The sequence below is a fragment of the Lutra lutra genome, chromosome 6, assembly GCF_902655055.1.
Source record: "Lutra lutra chromosome 6, mLutLut1.2, whole genome shotgun sequence".
Taxonomy (NCBI): Eukaryota; Metazoa; Chordata; class Mammalia; order Carnivora; family Mustelidae; genus Lutra; species Lutra lutra.
Window position 1 is genome coordinate 49,115,037 of NC_062283.1, and position 17,488 is coordinate 49,132,524.

Genomic DNA, 17,488 nt, shown 5'->3' on the forward strand with positions numbered 1-17,488 from the left:
TTATTTTTCATCAAAGCAGACACCAGAAGGCAGTGAGATGACATAGTTAAAGAGCTGAAAAAAACCCTTGTAAATCAAGAATTCTACGTCCAGCAAAATCAGTCTTCAAGAATGGAGAAATGAAGACCTCCCCAGATAAACAAAAGTAAGGGAGAGTCTGTTACTAGTCTTGCCTTTTAAGAAATGCTAAACGAATCCTCAGGTTGAAATGAAAGAACATTAGACAATAACTGAAAGCTATATGAAGAAATAAATAGGGCGCCTGGATGGCTCAGTGGGTTAAGCCTCTGCCTTCAGCTCAGGTCATGATCTCAGGGTCCTGGGATCGAGTCCCGCATCGGGCTCTCTGCTCTGCAGGGAGCCTGCTTCCTCCTCCTCCCTCTCTCTGCCTGCCTCTCTGTCTACTTGTGATCTCTGTCAAATAAATAAATAAAATCTTTTAAAAAAAATAAATAGGGACGCCTGGGTGGCTCAGTTGGTTAAGCAGCTGCCTTCGGCTCAGGTCATGATCCCAGCGTCCTGGGATCGAGTCCCGCATCGGGCTCCTTGCTCGTCAGGGAACCTGCTTCTCCCTCTGCCTCTGCCTGCCATTCTGTCTGCCTGTGCTCGCTCTCTCTCCCTCGCTCTCTCTGACAAATAAATAAATAAAATCTTAAAAAAAAAAAATAAAAAAATAAAATAAATAAATAAATAATATTTGTGGGAATTTTGTCTGCCTTAATTTCACTCTCTTTGAAAGAGAGGTAATTACAGTAGAATAAGAAAGAACTCAATAGGGGCACCTGGGTGGCTCAGTGGGTTAAAGCCTCTGCCTTCGGCTCAGGTCATGATCCCAGGGTCCTGGGATCAAGCCCCGCATCGGGCTCTCTGCTCAGCAGGGAGCCTGCTTCCCTTCCCCTCTCTCTGTCTGTCTCTCTGCCTACTTGTGATCTCTGTCAAATAAATAAATAAAAAATCTTAAAAAAAAAAAAAAAGAAAGAACTCAATAATAGGAATTAGAATACTTACACATGATTCATGCCCCATCATTTTAAGATTATGAATCTGGAGGCAAACTACTTAAGGTTTAGAAGACTTGTTATGATTAGAGTTTTCTCTTACCCTGTCTTTGTTCTTTAAACTGGCAACAATATGTTTTACTATTTATAAGATTAAGTATAAGATGACTGCTATTATCTGAAGAAACTCTTAGGCAAATGACTGACATTTATAGAAAGAGGGTTTTGAAATGGCAACCACCCACATAATGCTGGTCTTTTTTCTTTTTTAGTGGATTGAGTGAAGATACCTCTAAGTAGCCATTCTCCAGAACAGTCCTTAGATGCAGATAACAGTGAATAATAGTAATGATGATGATTAAAATAACAATAACAGCAGCAGCAACCAATACATATACTGTTTACCATGTACCAAATTATTCTAGTAAGACAGGTATACTAATATTCCAAGTTTTTATTTTATTTTATTTTATTTTTTTAAAGATTTTATTTATTTATTTGACAGACAGAGATCACAAGTAGGCAGAGAGGCAGGCAGATAGAGAGAGGAGGAAGCAGGCTCCCTGCTGAGCAGAGAGCCCGATGCGGGGCTCGATCCCAGGACCCTGGGACCATGACCTGAGCCAAGGGCAGAGGCTTTAACGCACTGAGCCACCCAGGTGCCCCAATTCCAAGTTTTTAAAATGAAGAAGCTGACACACAGTGAAGTTAAAGGACTTGACCAACATTACATAACTCATAAGTAGCAGAGCTGAGTTTTAACCAAGACAGTCTGAGTCCAAAGTCTGCACTCTATATCACCACACTATGTGTCCTCTATTTCCCCTGTCCAGTATACAAAATAGATTACAGAGGATCTTTATGATTGGCATGGGTAGTCAGTATTAATCTACAGAGAAAAAAAAAAAGAATGAAACAAATCATGGTGGTGGGAGGGGAGGGGATATAAGGGAAGTAACCATTCCTCAAGGCAAGAGTCACAAACAGATTTATCCTGCCTTTTGCTACCATTTGTCAGGCATTTACGTGTTGTGTTGGAAAGGAAAGAATGAAAAGAGACTTCAGTTATTTAGCTTTACAACCAGGGCCCGGCAGAATGGCTTCTGCAAAGAAGGGTGGCGAGAAGAGCCGTTGTGCCATTGATGAGGTAGTGACCAGAGAATACACCATTGACATTCAGAATTGCATCAACGGAGTGTTTTAAGAAGCGTGCCCCCTGGGCACTCAAAGAGATCCAGAAATTTGCCATGAAGGAGATGGGAACTCCAGATGTGCATATTGACACCTGGCTCAACAAAGATGTCTGGGCCAAAGGAATAAGGAATGTTCCATACCATATCCATATGCGGTTATCCAGAAAATGTAATGAGGATAAGATTCACCAAACAAGCTCTACACACTGTCACCTATGAACCTGTCACCAATTTCAAAAATCTACAGTTAATATGGATGAGAACTAATCACTGATTGTCAAATAAAGGTATAAAACTGGAAAAAAAATTAACACTTTTTTGAGTTTTGCTATTAGGTTTGGACTAAAATATCACTTTGCTTTCATACTGTAGGGTCAATAAAATACCCACTCTTCTCCCAGCCAAATTGCCTCTATCTTAATTTCTCTGATTCAGCTATAGAGAGGTGGGTCCTGGTAGCTCTAACATGTTCCGAGTTTGTTACAAGTTTACTCTTCAACAAACAATTATTTAGAGCCAAACACTAGGTGCTAAGTGCTATTGAAATGAAAACAACAACAAATATAATCTTACTTCTAAAGGAGATAAGACGAAAAATTTTAAATCTACTTGATATGGTATAGAGGGAGCCTTATGAATGCAGTAGTTAACTCTCTCTAAGATTGTAAATCTAGTACTGACCACCCAAAAATGTCTACAAAATGTCAGTTCTCTATGGTTCAACCTAAGAGATGATATTTGAGCTAGTTCTTACTGGGTGAAAGGGGAAAAAGAAGGGCATCAGAGGAACTGTGGAGGAGTCCTATCCCTTAACTTAACGTGGAACACTGTGTGTTTCTCAAACTTATTTATATAAAGCATCCAAAAAATAAAGCACACATCTAACACTCTGGTTTCTCATACCTCATAATAACTAGTTAAAAGTTTAGAGAATCTTTTCTTGAATTCTTTATAGTAATCCTTTTGCCAATCTAAAGAATCACCAAAATGCAGAAACTTCAAATGATAAAATAACCATAGATAACAAAATGTTAGAAACTCTGGTGCACATTGCATTATACTTATCTCAGATTTCCTGGGTTAGCTAGGAACCATAAAAACTGTGAAGGCTTCTAAGAGTGGTTATTTAAAAGTTATGATTTTGTGTGGCACCTTCCATGGGATTAGTCATGAGTGGCAAATAAAGGTTGCCAAGTCTACTACTTAGATGCTCAATGGTATTTAACTTTTAGTGGCCTTGATAAACTTTTAGTGGCCTTGATAGGGGGCAGGCTATTTATTTATTTATTTAGATTTTATTTACTAAGAGAAAGTGTGTGAGCATGAGCAGGAGAGACAGAGGGTGAAACAGACTCCCTGCCCAGTAGCCAGCCCAACACAAGACTCGATCCCACAACCCTGTGATCACGGCCTGAGCTAAAGACAGCCACTTAGGAAGGCAGATGCTTAACCGATGGAGCCACCCAGGTGCCTCCCCACCCCCCCCCCCTTTTTTTTTTTAACTCACAAAAGTTCTTTCACTTGTTTAACTCATCATTATGTGGCTGCTAAGCAGTGAGCTAGATCTTGAAAAACCATGTTGGGAAAACAAGTTGGTCAAAAAACTTGCTTCCAATTAGGCTGCAGATTTACTGCCAACTTTCTTTAACCACTGAATTTTGGCTATAAGAAAGAAAGATTAGAGTTTTCTACTTCATTGAGTGGATGAATAAATTTCACTGCCAGATTCAAATTCCCAAACTCCTAATAACACAAGGCTTTAGTATGCTCTTAATTAAACTAATTACATTATGTGAGCGATCAAGCAAATACACAGAAAATGAATCAGCTGGGCCATTTTGTCTATGCTTGTTAAGCTACATTTTCCTCCCTATTTTCTAGTCTCCCCATTCCCACTCTCAAATCTCCAACAACAAATACATTATTGGAATGTGTATTAAGGTTTCTATTGTTGTTCTTTAATGTTAAAGGTGCCAGTATAATGGTTTCAATTCTTCAGTGAAACTTAAACTAGTCTCTAAAATCATTTTGTTTTTCCCCATGGTTATTAAAAAGCAGTCTGTTATGCAAAAACCAAAGTGAATAAATGGGCATACAACATAATCAAATAGTGGTACAGCCAGGAAATGACTTGATGTGAGGTTAAGACAAAAGTTCTTTTTAACCTTTGGAAGAAAATAGCTTTTCTTTTAAGAAGGAACAAAAAAATTAATTTATAGAAACAGCCCATTAATATTCACATATAAGTGCTTGTTTTCATAATTCTACCACTTAACTTTTAATATTCCTAATTTAATACTACTCAAAATAAAGAAAAATTTGGAAACCAAAACCTTTTCCTGGCCCAGGTTTTGCAAACTTTTTCTGGAAAGGGTCAGGAAATGTTTTAGGCTTTGCCTCTAACTCATCTTATACGGGAAAATGCAAACTCTCCTTTAAACAAGGAAACAATGTTTTTGAAATTCTGGGGTAGGAGGGAGTAGGTGAAGATGAAGAGCAGGTGAAGAGGCAAGACAGGGAGCAATTAAAAAACACACAGATATAATCAAAGAGAAAAAGGATTAACTTCATTAGGTTACCTTCTGTGGATCTCAATTCTTCTTCTATTGAAGTATTTTTTATACCCAGGTTATCATCACTGTCACATTCTGTAAGGCAGAATCAATAAATGCAAATGTATTTCTGAAAAAGTTATTGTGCCCTAACTTACTTATTCTCAAACAATATTTTTGATGACTTCATCCATACCCAAGCTTACTAATTACAATTCATTAGTATTATACCATTTTCCTTGTAGGTTTGCTTTTTAAAAATGCTTACCAAATACTACTTAAAACAAGGGGGGGGAGCTAATAAAATAAGTCAATTCAATTTTAGCTCTATATTCAAACTATTTGAAAAATTCATTTTAGCACACTGTTGATGAAATTCAAAATTCTATTATTTAAAAAAACTGGAAATTAAGAAAAGCTAGTTTACTTGTTTAAATCTAGCAAATAAATTCCAAAGTTTAATTTGCATGAAATCATCTTAGAAATTTTTAAGAACGGTAAGATAAAACTCTTATTTTGAAAATCATGCATTCATTGCTATAGAGACCACAGGTTTATTTTTTTTATTATTTTTTTTTAAAGATTTTTTATTTATTTATTTGACAGAGAGAGATCACAAGTAGACGGAGAGGCAGGCAGAGAGAGAGAGAGAGGGAAGCAGGCTTCTTGCTGAGCAGAGAGCCCGATGCGGGACTCGATCCCAGGACCCTGAGATCATGACCTGAGCCGAAGGCAGCGGCTTAACCCACTGAGCCACCCAGGCGCCCGAGACCACAGGTTTAAATTAGCAATGCCTCTTTGTGGCACAAACTCACTCACCTGACATCTTATATACTTTCATATTGAAAGACCTAAGTCTATAAAAACAACATTGACTGACCAGGTATTGCAAAATTCACTTAAAAATTTGAATCAGTGACCAAATATTGGATTTATCACTTTAACTACATTTAAATCAATATATACACCATAGTAAGTGATCAGGGTTTAAAAAACTGAATATAAGTCATATGGACATATTTGATTCTGTGGAACATATGTAAAAATTCAAATATACATTTAAAAATTAAAGATTTTTTAAGTGTTTAATGAATGAAAACCACTATATTTCGTTTATATTTCTTTGCTGCAAAAATTTGTTTTAAGTCATCTTTTTGCCTTTTTGGTTTTTTGTTTTTGTTTTTTATAATGTTATCTAAACCTATGAATTCAAGTATTTCAAGCAATGTTTTAGGGAAATAAAACATTGCGCTAACAATTTGAAGAACAACAAAGTAAGCCTTAAAACATTAGGAATAGGGGGAGGGGAAAAAAACAAAAACAAAAACAAAAAACATTAGGAATAAAGTGAAAGTACCCAAGGTTTCTGTTATAATTCAAAGTTAGTGCCAGTCAAAAGCAGCATGTCTTAACTGGACTAAACAGTTCATCATTGCATACAAGGCTAAGGCAAAACTGTAGGTTTGAATCACAAAGATCAGCATGATTTTCAGTTGCAAAAATTAAGAAAGGTTTCTTTTCCCTCAAACAGTAGCCCCCTGTAGAACAGAGAAAATCAAGAATATTCTTTCCTATTTTCATTACTTTAAAAAGAATCATATCATATAGATTTTCAGGATGGGGCCCAAAGTGACAACCTATAGATAGTATCATTAACAGGCTGAAGAAACAACAGGCAGACAGACTTTTAAAATTAAGTTCAACAATTATTTTATATAATGCCTCCTGGACAGAGCATGATGCTACTTCAATCGGCCATATTTTCACAGCATAGCTAATCTTTTATATTCGGTATTAAAGATGGCCTTAAAAATTTGTGTAATTGGTATGGCTCTACGGATACCAACCATACTTAAGGCTTCCTTCCACCCATTCATTCCAAAATGAAGACATAAAGTAAAGAGATTTGACAAAGTCCTAGGTCCCGTCATGTCAAGGGAAAAAAAAATTCTCTTAAAGTATAGTAAAATCTGTTTTCAGTTTGAATTCACTAACTCATAACAGCCTCTGTTCAAGTTCATCCTTGCAATACCAAAGAAAAAATACTCTAGGTAAGTTAATACTTTACATAAAGCTGCAAGGAAGATGTTTAACTACTACAGAATAAAAGCAACTTTTTTGCTTCTCTGCCTACTTGTGATCTCTGCCTGTCAAATAAATAAATAAAATCTTAAAAAAAAAGCAACTTTTTAAAAACACACAAAACTGTGTTTTTAAAAAGAAAATTTTACATAAATCAAGTCAACGTTCTTCAACTAAGTTAGAAGATCTGGCTAAGTTCTGTTGTATTTAAGCACCCACAGAATTTTTCATGTAAGCAATTGTCACCAATGATCTCGTAAAAAATGGTAATGTAGAAATTCAGTCACAGAAAAGTGGGGCTGAGATAGGGGCTTCTTTTATTATGAGATGAAAGAGAATTTACTTCATAGTGCTGACAACTTTCCTTACCTATGTTTAATATAGAATCAGCAATATCAGAACCCATAATCAAATCTTTTTATTTTCTGCCCCTCCCATGCATCTTTAAATGTTATTTAAAAGACAAACAAAAATCCAATTTTTATATTTGGTATCTTTATACAAACTCTGCAATGTGATTACACTGCAGCAAAAAGTCTCTCATATTTCTCAAGGAAATGGTTAGAATCAATGATTCACATTCTCTACATCATAAAATCAGACACTTTTGTCAGTAAAAGCCTCAGCCTTAGCAGAAAATACTGATAAAAAGAAAAATACTTGCAGATAACTTATTTTAACCTTTCTGGACCTCTGCTCCCTCATCTATGAAATGGGATAACCTAACACATCCTACCTCAAAGTGTTGCAAAGAGAAATAATGTGAAAGTTATTCTTTAAACATGTTTTTAAACATCTTCAAATACTACAAATATAAAAAGTAGCTAGCATAGTGGCTGGCACATTATAGGCCTTCAATAAAGATTAGTTCCTTTTGGGGAGTCTGGGTGGCTCAGTCGGTTAAGGGTCTAACTCTTGATTTTGGCTCAGGTCATGATCTCAGGGTTGTGTGATGGGAGCTCTGCCTCGCCTCTGACTCAGCGCTGGGCATGGAGTCTGCTTTAGATTTTCTCTCTCCCTCTGCCCCTCCCCCTTCCCTCTTTTTTTAAAAAAAAGTTTCCCTTTTATTTTTTGATCTTTTTAAAAGTAGGCTCCACGCCCAACCTGGAGCCCAACGCACGGCCTAAAATCATGACCCTGAGATCAAGACCTGAGCTGAAATTGAGCTGGATGCTTAACCAACTGAGCCACCCAGGAGCACCCCCGTCTCATCTTAAAAATACTCTAAGATTTTATTTATTTATTAAAGAGAGAGAGGGAAAGAGGGAGAGAGGGTGTGAGAGCATGCAGGGGGTAGGGGTAGGAACAGAAGGGAAGGAGACGGACAAGCAGACTCCATACTTAGGCACCAACTTGGGGCTGGATTCCATGATCCTGAGATTATGGCCTGAACCAAAACCAGGAGTTGGTAGTTCAACCAACTGAGCCACTTGGGCACCTCTCTTCTTTAAAACATTTTAAGTGACAAGTTATATCCACATCTTTGGAATATGACTCTTGAGTTAGAATGAACATATATATTTGTGAATAAAATGTAAAAGGTCCAAAAGAAAAACTCTACCTGGCTCCTCTGATTAGAATTACTAGAAAGTATCTTGACAAGTTTTAAAACGGGGAGATGTACACTATAAAACAGAAGTAATGAAGAATAAGGGGGCCAAATGTGTAAATTAAGGACAAATTAATAGATGTTTTAATATTTCTGCAGGGATTTATACATTTATCATAGTTGTAATAAAAATGCTCATGCTGGAATCCTGATGCTTAGGAGGAGAGAGAATTTTTATAAGTCAAGAGCCATGACACATTCAATCTCAAACTCAGTCTAAAGGCTTACTTTGCTGCAGAAAGTAAATGATTTATCCTAAGTCAGAGATCTAAAAAAAGCACCAGTAGTAAAGCTACTTGGCTGTTCCCTCCATGCCAAGCAAAAAAGTAATACCTTATGGCCAACTGACTGGACATTCATATATAGAATTAGCCACTCTGAATCTTTTTATCTTTACTGAGATAAACACCTCCTGAAAAAAACCTTCAAATTAACTGAAAAACTGGCAATGACTAAAAATAAGATATCACATAATCACTGATTCTCAGTGATTCCTCCTTGTTTATATAGGAAGCACTAGTTTAATATCACCTTCTGGTCCTAATAATGGAAAATTTCTGAAAAGTTAGCAAAAAATAAGAGGTTCAGGGACGCCTGGGTGGCTCAGTCAGTTAAGCATCTGCCCTCAGCTCGGGTCGTGATCCCAAAGTGCTGGGATCAAGTCCCATGTCTAGCTTCTTGCTCAGTGGGGAGCCTGCTTTTCCCTCTGCCTACTGCTCCCCCTGCTTGTGCACACGCTCTGACAAATAAATAAAATCTTTTAAAAATTAAAAAAAAAAAAGAAGAGGTTCAAACTTCTATCATTTGTCTATGCTATTGAGATTTAAAAAAACTGGAAAATCAGCAGACTGTCTCTAAATCAATGATTAATGTAAGAGAACTTCTCACTGGATGTTACTTACAGTATGAACTTTTGTAATATCATAAAGAGAGTTTTGTGGTATGGTTTGGTAATTAGGAGCCTTGGGACTACAAGTTGCATGTGATATTGTATATACATGTCCATTTTTGAGGAAAGAAGCATAGAAAGTTTTTGTCAGATTCTCAAAAAGGTCCACTAATTCACACTCCAAACCACACAGCCTTAGGAAACTGGTTGTTAGATATTCTATCTAAGATAGGAACACTGTGCTAATAAGCTAAAAGGAAGGAGTTATTCTGGCATTCTTACAGAAACAATGTGTATTTGTGGACATTGAGAAATCTTCTAAGTCCCAAAATATATCAAGTATCATTTCTAAAAAAACACTATTATTCTACTATTTACAAAGCCATTTGTTAGTAAAGTGATGGAATAAAGTCATCCGAAGACTGCTCTTTGATTTTCTGGTTACAAAGTTCACAACTAGGCAATCTGATGTCTTTTTTTTTTTTTTTTTTTTAAGATTTTATTTATTTACTTGACAGAGAGATCACAAGTAGGCAGAGAGGCAGGCAGAGGCGGGAGGTGGGGTGGGGTGGTAGGAAGCAGGATCCCTGCTGAGCAGAGAGCCCAAATGACCTGAGCCGAAGGCAGAGGCTTAACCCATTGAGCCACCCAGGGGCCCCAGCAATCTGATATCTTTAAGTCTTCCATGAGGAAAAAAAAAAATTGTCTTAAACTGAATCTGAACATACTGTGATTCAGTAAGACTTATTTTTTTGAATTTTAGAATTAGTTACAAAAGCATCTTCAAATCTAGGTGTAAATGAAATATCATAATTTAAGGACTGTACCCATCTCTGGCACTTAGTTTTGATAATTCTCATTACTTTAAGAAATGTAGTGGCTATAGCACATGAAAAGATGCTCAACATCACTAATCATTAGGGAAATGGAAATGAAAATCACAATGAGATACCACTTCACACCATTAGGATAGCTATCATCAAAAACAAACAAAACAGGGGCGCCTGGGTGGCTCAGTCGTTAAGTGTCTGCCTTCTGCTCAGGTCATGATCCCAAGATCCTGGGATCGAGTCCTGTGTTGGGCTCCCTGCTCAGTGGGAAGCCTGCTTCTCCCTCTCCCACTCCCCCTGCTTCTGTTCCCTCTCTCACTGTGTCTCTCTCTGTCAAAAAAATAAAATCTTAAACAACCAAACAAAACCTAGAAAATAACAAGTGTTAGCAGAGTGTTTTTCTACATCTTTGCTAGAACCCTTGTACACTCTTGGTAGAGTGTACAAGGTAGGGTACATCCCTACACTCTTGGTAGGGATGTAAAATGATACAGTCTCTATGGAAAACAGTGTAGAAATTCCTCAAAAAATTAAAAATAGAACTGGCTTATGATCCAGCTATTCCACTTCTGGGTATATACTCAAAAGATACAAAAGCAGGGTCTCGAAGAGATATTTATACACCTATATTCATAGCAGCATTATTCACAAGAGCTAAAAACATGGGTATAATGCCAAGTACCCATCGAGGAATAAATGGATAAGCAAAATAGAGTCTATACATATAATGGACTTTTATTCAGCCTTTTTAAAAAGGAAGGAAATTCTGACCTTTGCTAGAACATGGATGAATCTTGAGGACATTATGCTAAGTGAAACAGGCCAGCCAGAAAGAGATAAGTGCTGTATGATTTCATCTGTATGAAGTACTTAGTCAAATTTCTATAGAATGGTGTTTTTCCAGGCGTAAAGAAAATGGTAGTGGAGAATTACTGTATAATGGATATAAAGTTTCAGTTTTGCAAGATGAAAAGAGCTCTGAAAATGGATATGGTGATGGCTGCACAAAATGTAAATGTAGGTAACAGCACTGAAATACATACTTCAGAATGGTTAATTAAGATGGTAAATCTTATGTTCTGTATATTTTACCACAATAAAAACTATTGGAAAGAAAAACTAAGGAAAAAAAAAAGTAGTGGCTTGGAAAACCTTCTTACAGTAGTAATAATAAAAATAGCTACTACTTATTGAGCACCCACAGTACTTTTACATGCTGTGCTAGATACCTTATACATATCACTAATTCTTACAACTTTATAGATATAAAAAGTGAGGGTCTGAAAAAGTTGACTAACTTGCCTGAAATCACACAGTGAAGAAGCAGCAAAGTTAGCCTTGAACCCAAAGCCCATGCCCTTCCTTATGTACTGTACGACCTCTGCATTTCACAAAAATTCAGAATAAGGTACACAGGTGTCCCCCAAAAGCAATAAATTCAAAAGAGCACTGAATATGAATGAATAATTAAAAAAACACCTAGTGTACAGGGGTACTCAGAGGGGAACAATCAGTATGTAACAATAACCTGTATCTTACCTCCAACTCTAATGTACCCATACAGACCTACTTATATGCATCTCTCATTCCAAATAAAATTGGTAAGAGAAGCAAATCCATAATAGGTTTCACAGTGACAATTACAAAAGAGATGTTCCCCAAAGCAGCAGCATAGGAGATGGAAAAAAGGGTTGGCCTTGGGTGGCAAAGATAAAAATTTAAGTATTTTACAGGATATTAAGTAGATGTTGTTAAGGATGGGGAGAGGATGTCAAAAGAGTAAAAGAAAAAGGGATTAAAAAATAAAAAGCAACAACCAAAGATAAGCAAATAGATGACAACAAAAATTACAGAATAGGAAGATAAAATTCAGTACTAAGGCATGATATAAATATGCAAAACAGAGTCAATTTTCCTTTAAAGAGCAGAGTTGGCCTAGTAGATTAATGAGTCCTAATTTTGCAGAAGTATATTCATCTACTGTAATTCAGTGATGACAGTGAAATTCTTCAGAATGGGTTTTCAATCAAATTGTGGCTCCAAAAATGCTCAAAGAAAAAAAAGCTAGGAGGAGAGTTGGAAAACTTAGAGCATGTAGTAAAAATGCCCAAAACAGATTTTCATTGATGTCATTCATCAATATCTCCAAATCTTAGCCATGGCTGCAAACCATGAGGATACTTAAAAATTTGTTTTCTTCTACCCACATTTATTTCAGAAATTATGAAAAAAACTCATCTGAATCCCTAGAATTACATCCTTTCTTAGATACTTGCTAGTGAAACTGAACATAAGCATACCCTTTCACTGAACAATATCAGAAAGTCAGAGAAGAGAGTGTAAATCCAGAGAATAGGACAGGAGGTACCTACTCCTCCCAAGGAATTAAAGATCTCTCAGGACTTCATTTTTGTTCCTGTCAACCTCTTAAAATCATCTTTTTTTTTTTTTGGCCATATTATTATTTATTGCTTTCTAGTTTCACCTATAAGCAATTAGCTTTCTGAAAAAGTGAAGATGAGCTTGGTATTTTTTTTTTTTTTAAGATTTTATTTATTTATTTGACAGAGAGAGAGATCATAAGTAGACAGAGAGGCAGGCAGAGAGAGGGGAAGGGAAGCAGGCTCCCTGCTGAGCGGAGAGCCCGATGCGGGACTCGATCCCAGGACCCTGAGATCATGACCTGAGCCGAAGGCAGCGGCTTAACCCACTGAGCCACCCAGGCGCCCGGTATTTTTTTTTTTTTTTAGATTTTATTTATTTGTCAGAGAGAGAGAGGAGAGAGAGCGAGCACAGGCAGACAGAATGGCAGGCAGAGGCAGAGGGAGAAGCAGGTTCCCTGACGAGCAAGGAGCCCGACGTGGGACTCGATCCCAGGATGCTGGGATCATGACCTGAGCCGAAGGCAGCTGCTTAACCAACTGAGCCACCCAGGCGTCCCGAGCTTGGTATTTTACAAGCAGTGAAAATCTGGATTCTGAGCTTTGCAAAATTGCACTAATGTATTTCAAATCACAAACATATATTTTATATACATGAATACAGATTTTATCTAATAGGTCAGAAAAGGCTCCAGAGGGGTGCCTGAGTGGCTCAGTGGATTGGGCCTCTGCCTTCTGTTCAGGTCATGATCCCAGGGTCCTGGGATCGAGCCCCGCATCGGGCTCTCTGCTCAGTGGGGAGCCTGCTCCCCCCCCTCTGCCTGCCTCTCTGCCTACTTATGATCTCTCTCTCTCTCTGTCAAATAAATAAATAAAATCTTAAAAAAAAAAAGGCTCCAGAAAATTCTAAATCCTAAAGAATAAGAGAAAAAGGGGGCGCCTGGGTGGCTCAGTGGGTTGGGCCTCTGCCTTCGGCTCGGGTCATGATCTCGGGGTCCTGGGATCGGGCCCCACATCGGGCTCTCTGCTCAGTGGTGAGCCTGCTTCCCCCTCTCTCTACCTGCCTCTCAGCCTACTTGTGATCTCTCTCTCTGTCAAATAGATAAATAAAATCTTTAAAAAAAAAAAAAAAGAATACGAGAAAAGGAAAAAATAAGTGAGAGAGTAGTATGAGAGCACGATGCTTTAGTGAGCAGCCAATAGTTCACTAGTGGACAGCAGTTTATTGGTTTCTCTCAGCAGTGAAGTCTCCTCCTCTTGGGCGGTTTGCACTGTGACTGCAGCTGCGTACCTTTGGTGGTATCAGATATGCTATTTAACAAGGCACACATCATATCTCCCTCTAAATGGTGAGGGTTTAGTATATGTGCTGGCCTCTGGGTCTTCTTAAATTGATTCTCTAGCTCCAGAAAACCTTGATCTCCTGAGAGGATGGTGAAAGGGATTTGCTTGGGTAGTTGTTCATCTAGACGGCCAGCCTAAGGTGGAATAAAATACATGTGTTGACAGAAATCAGTACTTGAGGTTTAAATTAAGTTACATCTATTTCAGAATGAACACATAGCTAAAAAGGCGTATTTACTTATTTTAAGATTTTATTACTTTTCTAAAATGAATCTGTATACCCAGTGTGGGGCTCAAACTCAACCCTGAGATCAAGTGTTGCATGCTCCACTGATTGAGCCAGCCAAGCACCCCGACAAAGGTATATTTAGCTTGTGTTCTAGCTCCCACCAAAGTATAAAGATCTCCCTCATAAATAAATGAAATATGCAATGTTTAATCAAATGTAGCCATCAATATCAATGCCAGATATTTTATGTGCCACCAAGAAAGAAAAAAAAAAAAAAGCCAAACATAAACCTGGAATGCTATAAGAGCTACACACTTAATCTAAGGGTAAATAAGAAATAAATTTGCCATAGAGAAAGGGTAAGCAAGGTAATTTGCATAACTCAATCTCAGCACTGATAAAGGGAAAAGGAAATGTCTTATGGTTTAAAATGTAAGCAGCAGCTAACAAGTTTGCAGAGGGGGCACCTGGCTGCTCAGTCAGTAGAGCATGTGACTTTTGGCCTTGGAGTCATGACTTAGAGCCCCATGTTGGGTATAGAGATTACTTAAATAAATAAAAAACTTAAGGGGGTGCCTGAATTGCTCAGCTGGTTAAGGGTTCAACTCTTGGTTTCGGCTCAGGTCATGACCTCAGGGTTGTGAGACAGCTCCACAATGGGCTTGAAGCCTGCTTAAGATTCTCTTTCCCACCCTCTCCACTTGCCCCTCCCTACTCTCTAAACAAACAAAAAAACAAACTTTTAAAAACATACACAAAAATACCAAAAACCAAATTTGCTGAGTAAATTCATGCTATCAGTGTGACACATAAACCCTTAAGCAGATAATTTAATTTAAAATGGGTCTAAGGTTAGTAGCTTCTCTAGGTAACTGGCAGAGAGAGAAGCAAATGCAAACCGCATCTAGGCCAATGGTGATTGTTAAGGTGCCTCCCAATTTCAGAGATGTTAAAATGTGAAAGTATCTTAGCATACATCAAGTATAATGTCATCTCTTGATCATCATTCTATAAATAGTTAAGGGTCTACAATGAGTAGCTGACAGTCTGCTAGGAATTGGGGAAAAGCAATAAATAAGTATAGTATGAGTCCCTCCCCTCACTGTCATAGGTAGAACCTGATGTAGAAGGTTTTATGCAAAAATATAGCACCAAAATATGCTCTATAGCATCATTATGATCCAAGTAGAAAAGATATTCCAAATGGGTCAAAAGTTCACATTAGATTTTGTATAAAACAATCACTCACATGCATACAGATGGCAAAATCAGCAGCATCTTTTCTTTTACTACAACGAGGATGAAGGAAGAAGCATCCAATCCTATTCAGGTAATTATAGATCTTACAGTTGTGTGGAGGCTTCCAATTGGTGTTTCCTCCTATTATTTTTAGAAAAGGCAAATATGATAGTCAAACAAACAAGAAGAACAGAATACTAGATACAACTGAAAGCTCAATCATGAAAAAACACACATTAGAAAAAAAAATAGAAAAAAAAAATACATTAGAGAAAACTTTTTCTAGAGAGTAAATTCTAGATTAGAATGCAGAACTCAATTCGAGTATGGGTATCACCATTTTGTTGCTTTACAATCTTGGCAAAGTAGGATGACTTCAATCTGCCTATTCATCTGGAAACACATAGGTGTATAAGTGAGAATCAAAAGTAGTGTGTGTGAAAAGTCTCTGGTGTAATTCTATAAAACCATATTAATGGTTTTTTAACAAATATGTCAGGGCTACTCAGTGGATAGAAATTATGGGCAATCAGCAAAGCTAAATTTACTAAAAGACTGTACTGGGTAACTTTATCCAGGTCAGTACATTCCTATCTTAAATTCAATCCTCCTCTTTATATGTTGTTCCCTATCAAACATGAAGTTTATTGGATGTTCACTATACCGACTTCCTGTAAATCAAAGAAGTCTCTCTCCCTGTTTGGTCAACAGTTTGTAAAGAGATATTTAGATGAATGAATAGTAAGGATGAACTGAAGAGGCAGTTATGACATGTTGAAAATCATACTAGTTCTGTAGCCATGAGGCCCAATCAAGTTCAAAGGCTAACTCTACTATTTATTAGTTTTATACTTTGGAAAAAAATAAACTTTTCAGCATACTTCCTTATATTTTAAAAGGGAGATAAATATAATAATCAGTAAGCATGGATTAATACCAAGCATAGTACCTGGCACATTGCCAGTGTTAAATAAAGGCTTTTTCAATATGTATCTATGGAGTCACAAAATTTAGGTCACCAAAGAGAGTTCACAGTGACCACAGAGAAATGTGGAAAGAAAAATATTCCAGCAGAGTAGCTATAATGCAAAGTGACAATATTCTAACTATGCCTGTATGTTTTAATCACGGAGGTTCAAGAGCAGTCCTTTAAATGTGAAACATACTCTAAAGGAAAAAAGAGGAGAGGGTGTCATCTCAAATGTTTTCTTTATCAACCATACCTTGAAAACCCCAAATAAATGTTCCTTGGTTAAGATGCCCTGGTAGATGACCAAAAAAGTTTGACCAGTTATCAAAGTCTACAAAGACTATATGAGTCATGGTTCGCAGATAATCCAAATCTGGAAGCTCAACGACTTCTTCATCTGAGAAGATAGAAACATTAACCTGAATTTGTTAAGAATTAACTAAAAACATTTTAATTGCTTAAGTCTAAAGATATTAGAGAGGGGCGCCTGGGTAGCTCAGTGGGTTAAAGCCTCTGTCTTCGGCTCAGGTCATGATCCCAGGGTCCTGAGATCGAGCCTCACATCGGGCTCTCTGCTCAGCAGAGAGCCTGCTTCCCCCTCTCTCTCTGCCTGCCTCTCTGCCCACTTGTGATCTCTGTCTGTCAAATAAATAAAATCTTAAAAAAAAAAAAAGATATTAGAGAATATACAAAAATGTTAATCTTGAAAATTATTAATTTCTAAACCTTTTCATGAAGTCCAAACTTGTACATGACATGGTATAGTAACACCAGATAAAAAGTATTCTGAACATTTCAAAAATTTTATTATTCTTTCTATATATAAATGCCATTGACCCTAAAGCCTGCCTTTCTTTCTCTGATTTTTTAAATTTTTTTAATTTATTTTTTTTTTAAGATTTTTTATTTATTTATTTGACAGAGAGAGATCACAAGCAGGCAGAGAGGCAGGCAGAGAGAGAGGAGGAAGCAGGCTCCCTGCTGAGCAGAGAGCCCAATGTGGGGCTCGATCTCAGGACCCTGAGATCATGACCTGAGCCTAAGGCAGCGGCTTAACCCATTGAGCCACCCAGGTGCCCCTCTCTGATTTTTTAAAAAAAGACATATTTATTCAGTGTCATGATCAGACTATCACATTTAGCAATTAACAGCATGGGTATAAAAAAAAAAAT

At 37.3% G+C, this 17,488-nt stretch overlaps 1 protein-coding gene and 1 pseudogene across 3 annotated transcripts in view; one reads left to right on the forward strand and one right to left on the reverse strand.

Annotated features, from left to right (window-relative positions):
• The window catches only part of ZNF451 (zinc finger protein 451), a 106,437-nt gene that overhangs the window by 11,585 nt on the left and 77,364 nt on the right, over positions 1-17,488 (reverse strand). For 2 of the 3 annotated variants that reach the window (XM_047734659.1, XM_047734660.1), the window contains exons 11-14: positions 16,570-16,713; positions 15,357-15,487; positions 13,826-14,012; positions 4,771-4,839 (exon numbers count right to left, since the gene is read on the reverse strand). In XM_047734659.1, the coding sequence (XP_047590615.1) occupies positions 4,771-4,839; positions 13,826-14,012; positions 15,357-15,487; positions 16,570-16,713 (531 nt within the window). The remainder of the gene's footprint in view (positions 1-4,770; positions 4,840-13,825; positions 14,013-15,356; positions 15,488-16,569; positions 16,714-17,488) is intronic. The other variant, XM_047734661.1, reaches the window with a different exon arrangement.
• LOC125102540 (60S ribosomal protein L31-like) lies at positions 1,937-2,465 on the forward strand (annotated as a pseudogene).